Source organism: Phoenix dactylifera, chromosome 2, assembly GCF_051530095.1.
Source record: "Phoenix dactylifera cultivar Ajwa chromosome 2, Ajwa_hap1_PhDact_Kaust_v1.1, whole genome shotgun sequence".
In the NCBI taxonomy this organism is placed as follows: Eukaryota; Viridiplantae; Streptophyta; class Magnoliopsida; order Arecales; family Arecaceae; genus Phoenix; species Phoenix dactylifera.
In genome coordinates, this window is record NC_143191.1 from 57,585,085 (window position 1) to 57,594,623 (window position 9,539).

At 39.0% G+C, this 9,539-nt stretch overlaps 1 protein-coding gene across 1 annotated transcript; it reads right to left on the bottom strand.

The window, feature by feature from the left end:
- Window positions 1–732: 732 nt before the first annotated feature.
- LOC103718166 (NEFA-interacting nuclear protein) lies at window positions 733–6,651 on the bottom strand. Its single transcript, XM_039123753.2, has 7 exons — window positions 6,492–6,651; window positions 6,306–6,380; window positions 4,307–4,364; window positions 3,817–3,872; window positions 2,874–2,936; window positions 2,200–2,268; window positions 733–1,215 (listed from the first exon to the last, which is right to left on the bottom strand). The coding sequence occupies exons 1-7, from the start codon at window positions 6,555–6,557 to the stop codon at window positions 991–993; spliced, it is 612 nt and encodes a 203-aa protein (XP_038979681.1). The 5' UTR covers window positions 6,558–6,651; the 3' UTR covers window positions 733–990.
- Between the last annotated feature and the right edge of the window lie 2,888 nt (window positions 6,652–9,539).

Genomic DNA, 9,539 nt, shown 5'->3' on the forward strand with positions numbered 1-9,539 from the left:
AGACATCTGCTTTATTTGAGCCAGGAATGTCATCTATTTGGAAACTCTGCGTGCCTAAAATTGTGAAGCATTGAGTGGTATTACGAATGTAATCTGGACCCGTAGAACTGCGGGCACTTCAGATATGTTATGCACGTGGCTTCTAAGAAGGTTTTTTCCTCCTCTGACTCTAAGATTTTTTTTTTATCATTAAATATGAGAAATAAACAAATAATGTTATCCAGGATATTGAATAAGGTTTGTGAAGGTTTATTGCATGCCAAATTTCCTAGTTACAGATGCCGGCCCTGTGCGTTTAGGTGTCCTCTTGATATATAAAAAATCCTAGATGTTTTGATCCTACAGTCAAGTCACAGATGGTGCTTTACCAGGAGGATGACAGATCTCAAGTATTGGTCGTCTATAAGTAATTTAAGAAAACAATTCCTGTATGATAAGTACATGCATGATGAGAACACGAGATGAGACGCTCCCGATAAGCAGGCGTGATATATATTTTGATAGAGTGAAATCTCATGCAACCTAAAAGAGTCGGCCTTCTACCACGGGGCAGGCACATCTTATCCAATAGTCCCCATGTCAGATTTGATGACTTAAACTAGAAACAGATACATATTTGGACAGTTTAATACGACATCCTCTTGCTGGGTGGACAAGCATGCTAAGTATTTGAAACTAATCTAAAAGAAAATACTTTCTATGAAATAAGATTATTACAGGAGGCACCAAAAAGAAAAAAAAGTCTGGAAGAAGAAAGGCAGAAAATCGCCTGCTTCTCCATATGCTATCACTCTGATTAGAAAATTCAAGTGCAAAGGCATCTTATATGGAACAAAGACATCATGGTGCAATATGCTTAAGCACACTGGGTAATGAAACTACTAAGGTCAAAGAAACTTGATCTAATATACATATGACCCGGGTTTCTAACAAGAAGATTGCTGCAAAAATATCAAAATCAAGAGAAATGATAACATATCGAGAGCAATATCAGTCATCATCACTTTCATCACTATATGAGACCAAACCACCGACAGACTCTACAGAAGCAACACCAAGCAGCTTATCATCTACTTGTCCATTTGATGGTTTGTCAGTGACTGAGGATTTATCAGATTTGGTGTCTATCTTTGCCTTCTTTGCTTGTGGTTTTACCGAGATAATCAGGTGCCCTGGCCGTGCATCATGACTCCTCTTTGCAACTGGCTTCTTTTCCTGCATATTGGCATCAAGCATGGTGGAGTCATGGGGGTGATAACTAATATATTTAATTAGTCAAAAAAAAGAAGAATCCGGTTGCCGGACTCTCACAAGACAGCACAGAATCATATAGTTCAAATCAGGGTCTGCGGTACTGATAGTACCGATGTATCGGTAAAGACCGGTACCGGTTGGATAAAAACCGATACCGAACTGGTCGAGATAGAAAAAAAAAACGCGCCCGCGCGTCTGCACTGCCACAGAGTGGCATTAAATGCCACTTTGTGCGGCATTAAAAGCCCACGCAGGGCAGCCCGCGTGAGATCGCTGCCCCGCCCGGCATTGCGGCGCGTGCAGGGAACCACGTGCGCGCGGAACGCGAGCGGGCTCGCGGTTCCCCACTCACCCCTGCACGCGGGGTTTTTTTTTTCTTTATTTTTTTTCCTCCTCTTCTTCCCCACTCTCCTCCTCTCCTCTACTCTCTTTCCCAGTTTTCGCCTGTTCTCCCACGAGCAAGAAAGGAAGAGAGGTCCCGCCCGCGAGCAAGGAAGAGAGGTCCTCCTCCTGGTACTTGCTTTCTCTTCTTCTATTCCTCTTTCTTTTCTTCTTCCTCTTCTTCCTCTTCTTCTTCTTCTCTTCTTTTTTCCTCTTCTTCCCCGCTTCTATCGGTGCCGGTCGCACCGGTTTCGGTTTGGTACCAGTTTTCACAGCCGAACCGTACCGATAGCTGTCAACACCGGTTCGGTACAGCCTGAACCGACCGGTTCCGGTCGATTTGGCAGACCATGGTTCAGATAGCCAAGAATAGCACCAGAACGCACATCTGACTCAAGTTTTCTTCTGTGTGAGCATACATATTCAATGAATAAAATTTTTCTTTGTTACAAATGCTCGATTTTTTTCCGTTGATCTATGCTACACATGTATATGTGTTTTATATTGTTTAAAAGAAGAAGAAATTGTCTCTGAAATGCATGCCCATATGCACAAGCAACTAACCTCAGCTCGAGCAGTGGTAGGAGTCTCCTTGAGCTCATGAACAATAGATGACTGGGCAGCCAAAGCTTCCTGGAAATAGGGGGCAAAACAGAAGTTTACATGGATAGTAAAAGAAATTTAAACTATGGTTCAGTGGCCACATTAAAGGACTCTAAACATGAAAATAGATTGACTCGACACCATGATTTATTGAGTGAATATGTTAGACACATACAACAATGCATGATTTGGCAGTGAAGAAATTAGCATGCAGTTACTCTTTGGAATTTGATCAATGGAATTTATACGAGCTATACAAAATTCAGTTCCAGATATTGTGAAGCAATATGGTAAAGCTTGTGCAGACCACGGATTATCCATCCTCAAATTAGGCAGCATTGGAAGATCTTTGTAGATTTTTATGTAATGCAGACAGTTTCTTTAGACCGAATTAAATTTAGCTTAATGAATACAGATGATCAAGGGTGAAAAAGGCTCTAAAGGCTTTGGAATTTGACAATAACAATACTAGAGGCACTAATCATCTTGAATATGAAAAACTATCAAAGTTCTTAGAGGACCAACAATGAGACAAATTTCACAGCAAGCTTTCAGCTGAAGAGAAAATCAGATTAAAAAAATATATATACCCATTACAAGACAAAACTAAGTTATTGGAAGAGAATGGAATTTACTTGGAAACTGCGAAGTTGCTGGGCATCTTCATCTGCCAGTTGCCGCTCATATTTTCGCTTTGACTGCATTGAAGTTATACAAGTTCAGAATGGAAAACAGGCAAAACAGTTGGTGCAGGCAAACCGCAATGAAGTAGAGTACCGCACATCAATGCACATCAACCACTACTAGTGAGACTAATTTTTTCTTCCCTCCAAATAAAGCAATACAACCATCACATTATGCTAGTGCTGATCACAAAAGCATCACACTAAGCCATAATATGTACTTACAGTAGTAGAAAGAATCAGTTTTTTTTATTTTATTTTATAAAGAGAAAGAGATCAAGGAATCGGTTTTTCTCTTATATTTGGAGTTAATTTTATTTCATTGTTCAGAAATTTGAAAGAAAATATTATAGATGGACACAAACATATACGCACGCACACGCGCGCGCGCAAACGCAAACATATACGCACACGCACGCGCATGCGCAGAGACAGAGAGAGAAAGAGAGAGAGATCTTTGGGGCCATACGAAGAATATAAACATACTGAGAGGTAAATCAGTGCCTGCCAGGAGAAGGCATCTGAAATGGACATACTGACGACATTTAAGACATGTAAATCTCTTGAGAAAATGGTTTCCACTTTCCAGTTAAATCTCTCTATTTGCATGTACATTAGATCAGACAAAGGGCATGTTTGTTATCACAAAGTAAGAGTCTGAGGATTGACAACGATTTTAACATTCAAGTGCACACTACAAATCGAATACAAGCGCAAGTGAAGAATGAAACTAAAAGGAAATAAGTTTGATTGAGAAACTAAAACAGGACAAAGCAAAAAATGAAAACATATAATAGCCAATAAATTCTACTAAGGTGGGAAACTGGGAAAGGCTTTTGTGGTCTACTGATGCTGGCACACCCAATGAGCGAATAGCTTTTAAGACAATGCTCACCATCTCCAAATTATCTAGAAACTCTGTCTCATCCTCATCTAGAGCTTTGGGTGGTCCTGAAATAAGTATCAAAAAAATCAAATATCTACTCAACTGACATTTATAACATGCAACACCATTAAATAAATAAATCCAACCCTAGATTACAAAAAACTATATAAAAAAATCACGTTATCCATGAATAATATATAAGATACATTTTAACAATGTAATTTCGTTAGACAAAAGATTAACTCTGTTAGTTGGAGGGGAGGGAGGACACAGCTAAACGATATGAGAACATATAAACCAAAAAAAGTAAAAAGAGTGAAGCATTCTAACTTCAAAAATCAAAAGGAAATTGATGGAGATATACCTATCAAGACAATGAAATATTTATTTGCCATCAAAAAATATGCATGCAGAATGTCAATTTTGAAACCGCGCATGAATCATAAATACCTCATGAATCAATTAGCTTAGGAAAAAATCTTCAAATAAGCACACTCACTATGCTTGAATCTCTCGTTGAATTCGGCATCTTTTCTGTCTTTATTCTCTTTTAATATCTGCAACAAAGAAATATTTAGTGAGTAGAAGAAGCATTCTTTTAAGGTGTTTCCTGTCCAGACTGTCCGCTGGAATTTACATAAACAATGCTAATCAACTTAGTCTGCATCACTGCATGATTTTCTTTTCTGAAATATATCTAATGATGAAGGTTGATAGCTCTTATCACATAATAATACAACTAGTTGAAAACACATGCATTCAAACTATTTTTTTTAAAAAAGCAAACACGTACACAAAAATTAGACTAAAAGGAGGTTGAGCAGCAACTTCTCTTGAATATTACTTTTGAATACAAGTCCTTCAGGGACCAAGTCTTCATTAACCTAAAGTACTTCAACATTATTTGCACATCAGGTGATCTTACATGACGATCGAAAAAAAAAAAATCAAATATATTCAGCACTTAATCAACAAAAGGATTAATAGTACAGATTGGTTGCCTGCACATCCTAAGGCATTAAATTTCACTTCAAAGTAAAAGCCTGGCACCAAAATTAATGCACCTCCAATCTATTTATCATCCCTTACAATGTTGGATTTCCCCTTAAATATTTCCCCACCCTTATGTGATAAAGAACCAAGATTCTAAAGTTATTAGCAAGGACCTCCACTCAGACATTAGTTTAAGTAAAGCCTTCTGCATCATTTTCAGTTCAACTCTTTTTTTCATTTCTCACATTCTTCCAAATGCGTTTCTTGCCTTGACATTCATGCACAAACTTAATCTTTTCTGCAACGCTATATTACTATTTTACAAGATATGCCAAGGAGTTTAATATTACCTGGGTGCTTAAATTTTCAAACTTTCTAGCTTGGTAATGCATTTCAGCACTTGGATATGACATTACATGGTATGACACTACATGGGACCCCAAAATGAATTGGAGTCTCCTGCTTACTTGAGCTAGAAGGCAACAACACTTGCTGTGGTCTTTTGGGAATGTACGGTCAAAGGGCACTTGGAAACAAGTCATAATATTTTAAATCTTAGCTACTTTACATGTTAAATATTATAAGCTTAAGTGCCATATCTTCTTTTTACTTGTTAGTGTCAAACATTTTTCTGTATCCAGGCACTGAAGTGTCATTAAGAAAAGTTAAATGAAATTTCGGACACTATGGGATACCTGGGCAGTTGGCATTCATGTCCACTATATAGGAAACATTGAAGGCGCGTCATCTCACATATCAATTGTCCTTTTTTTTGGCAGGTAGGTATCCGAAGCCTAGAAAATCACCATTCGAATGGAAAGAGATAGGGCCTGTAGCCTAGGTAGTCACTAGAAATGTACTTGTCTATTATTACCTATTGACAACTTCTTGATACCGTTATCATTCATCACAAACAAAAGGTTAGAACTTTCCTTTGATTTTACCCGTTGTCTTCATTTATCCTTTCTATCGCAAGTTCATATATAATTCAATTGATTGCAAGAGAGTTGACCAACATTTTCACATTTTTAGCATATCATAGCTTCTAATTAAAACAATTGAAAGGCATAAAGGATTGATGTATCAATGTTTCATAGTCTCCGAAATACTCGCCGCTCATGTGCATTAGCACAAACTCCACATGATGTGGATATTAATTCTGTTAAGGAAGAAATAAAGGAAGAAACTCAATTCAGATCCAGCTATTCGCATTTTTCTATCTCACCAAGGAAATGACAACGATCCAGGGAAAACATATAAGACAAGTTCACGGATAATGCCAGTTAACACTTGCAGCAACATTCCTTTAAAATTTCCCATCAAAAGAACAATAAAAGAAGTTTACTTTAAGAGGTTTCAAGGTGAAAAGTTCTAAATTGTTCTCAGAAAATAAAAATATCAATTGATAAATATGACAGAAATGGAATCTAATGGAAAACAAAGAAGGCCAATTCATACGCGGACATCAGAGGAAACGACAGGAAGAAGGAGAACCGAGCGTGCACCTCGTACAAGGGCTTGTCTCGCTGAGCGGTGCCGTCGTCGACTCTCTCACCCCTCGTCTTCTTGGCCTGATCCAACTGTAACCAATCCGCGACGATTGTAACAATCCAAAACGAGAGATATAGTCAGGGTTAGGGTTAGGGTTAGGGCTAGGGCTAGGGTTTAGAGGATCAAGATAGATAAGAGACCTCTTCCTCGGAGATGAAGTTGACCAGCCTAATGGGCGCGGAGGCGGCGGCGTGATCGTTGTCCATCTTTCCCCGGCGGTGGCTTCTCTTCTCTTCCCTTCCCTTCCCTTGTCTGCGAAAATAACATCCTCCGATCACCGGAAAATGCAAACGGGCTTTTGTGCCCGACTCGGATTGGTTTCGGGTTAGAATTTCTGATAATTGGATCCATGATCCGGGATGCAAATGGACCGGGCCTGGCCCGAGGATATCCAAAAGCCAAGCTATTACGGCCCACACAATGACCTCATCACTCATGTGCATCACATGCCTACTAGTTATGTTGCTTAACCATGGTTCTTTTGGGTTTGGGTTGTACCTTTGGCACGAAAGAACAGTTGATTTTCTTTTACAGCATCAATTGTTAGATCATACCTCATACAAATCTCAAAGCACTCTAAAGATTTTCTTTCATCTATCTATGCAGTTCTTGTAGTGACTATTGTGCGATCTAATGGTACACATGGCGAAAAAAAGATGAATCATTCTTTGTTAACCTCATGGTTTCAACAGTTTACCATTTGATTTTGATGATAACAAATAAATGAATTTAATTCATTATTATAATTATAACAAACAAATGAAAATTAGGAATTGCCTAGTTGGGCCAACATTCTTTCGTACGAAATATATAACCCGAACCTTGTTCTTTTTGCTTCACATGAGGCCCTTAGATTCTGAGAATAATGAGTTATGCGAGGGCGACATAAGAATTTTGAGATACTTGATGATTATGCATCTTAATGCTCCCTCTTCGTTTTACGACACCCATATTGACTAGTAAAGGCTTATAAACAACAGATAAATGGATCTAGAGAGAGAGAGAGAGAGAGAGAGGTTGAGTTTAGGTTGGTGCAGCATGCAGACTTTGTTGTGTTCCATGGTGCATTCTTTACAAGTGGCAGGCCAGAGGAATGACCAAAAGTAGTAGGAACAATATTTTCAACTAGTTAACAACTCATTTGGTAAGGCACCACCTCCTTGTTACATATTTCCGTAGCTTACAGATTCTTAACATGCTGCTCCAAAAAAACACCAAATATATTTGGTTGAATGAAACTGCCCTAAGAAATTTGAGCCTTATGTTGGTGGTCGCACCTCTTTGATCAATCCACATCTTCCTGGTCCAAAAATTCATACGTGATTGGGACATTCAGAAAAACCTTTATTTAATTACGACATATGCCGTATTTTTGGCATCAATGAACAGATTATCGAGAGAAGAAAACGTCCAAGCTTTCATTTCGACACTGAAGTGCACTTACCAACCACCTTCATGGAAGACAAGCCACAAGCCACGTATAAAATCTAAAGAGTAGAACTTACTCATTGGATGTTCCCATTCAAGCCAACATCCACGTCTTTTAATTCCTTCCATATCATTGGAAGCCCTTTAATAATGTTCCATAGACATAGAATGGTTGGTATTCAATGGGCCATTTGGTTGGAAGACAGTATTCCTTGATATAAAAGCCTTGGTTTGAATTCAGGTCTCCATCACAGCCTTCTTACTCTAGAAGTTTTGTTTTGGGTTTGGCAAGCTATGATCTGACACCCCAACAATTTGGAACCTTGTTTACCTCCCAAATATTTGTGTTCTCATCCATGAGTGCGATTCCATTGTTTTGGCCACAGTGGCATTGCATCCATGGAAATCTTTGAAGCTACTCTTCATGTGCAGTCAAAGGAAGATGGAAGGATCAGAATACTAGCCTGTGTTTGGGAAGGGAAGGAATAAAGTTGGAAAAGACAAGCATTACACCACCCAATAAGCACTTTCCAAGCTACTTTGCCTTTGTAAGAATTAATGAATCCATGCATCATGATTGGTTGTTTTGCTGTAGTAGAAATCACTCTATTGACTTTTAGATGATGGTTATTGGCTCTAAGGATCGGCCGAAGAATTAACAAATTAAATAAGAGAAGAGTTTTGGAAGTAATTGTGGGAAACCAAACTCGGTTAACGCATGGCTTGCGACAAACGCTAGTATATATCAATATCCTCCCATCCATTGAATCATAGGCCTTTTCAGAGCATGATACTGTAGTAGGACGCTAGAAGTCGAGCACAAAAGTTGCACCAAAGACGAAAAATACTCGTTTGGCTTCTTGCAGGATACTTGATGCCTTGGACCAGCTGAAGATATATACATTCCAGAGAAACCATTGCACCTGGCATAAACCTATGTGATCCCTCCTATCCAAGATCCGACACAGCCAAAATCTAAACTATGGATTGGGTCCAGGTGCAGAGCCAAGCTAAGCCAGATTATCGTATGACTGAAACATGGGGCCAGTAGTCTGATTTTTCCAACTAAACACAATCATGAGTGCCCTGCTATGTGTCAAGTAACAACAAAGTATGATCATATATAAGTATCCAAAATCTATCCAGCGAATAACCGATGTGAGACTAAACACACATTCGCACAGGTCCTCATATACTTCTCCGTTTAAATCTCGACATCCTCGTCAGGTTAAAAGTTCAAATCTATTCAATTCTAATTACAAGCACCACGATCGGCCCGTTGTCAGCCTCCATAAATCTGTGCTGCAGGACTTCACCCAAAAAGGCTAGCTGAAAGGTATAATTTGGGTTCCTTGATCCTATATAAATATCCAAGATCTACCCAACGAATAACTGTTGTGAGACTAAATACACAACCACACGAGTCCTCACAAGCGCCAAGGCAAGTTTCAATCTAAGAGTCAAGTTGATCCATATCAAGCCAGATTTTAGGCCTTTTTTATGGCTTCACTGAAGACAAATTGCATCAAATTGGATCCGAAGATGTACTTGACAGTCATGTCTATTATCTGCAGCTCAACTCGAGCCCACTTCTGATTTGGTTTCTAGTCCAACTTGATCACTTGCATCCAACTTTGCAGCCCTTGGAAACATTAGTTGGGAGTTGGTTGGTTGATGTGGAGGGGTTGTTTGCACATTCCAATCACTCTACTTCAAAACCTACACTCCCCTCCAGGTTTTAAGACCACTAATTGATTAAG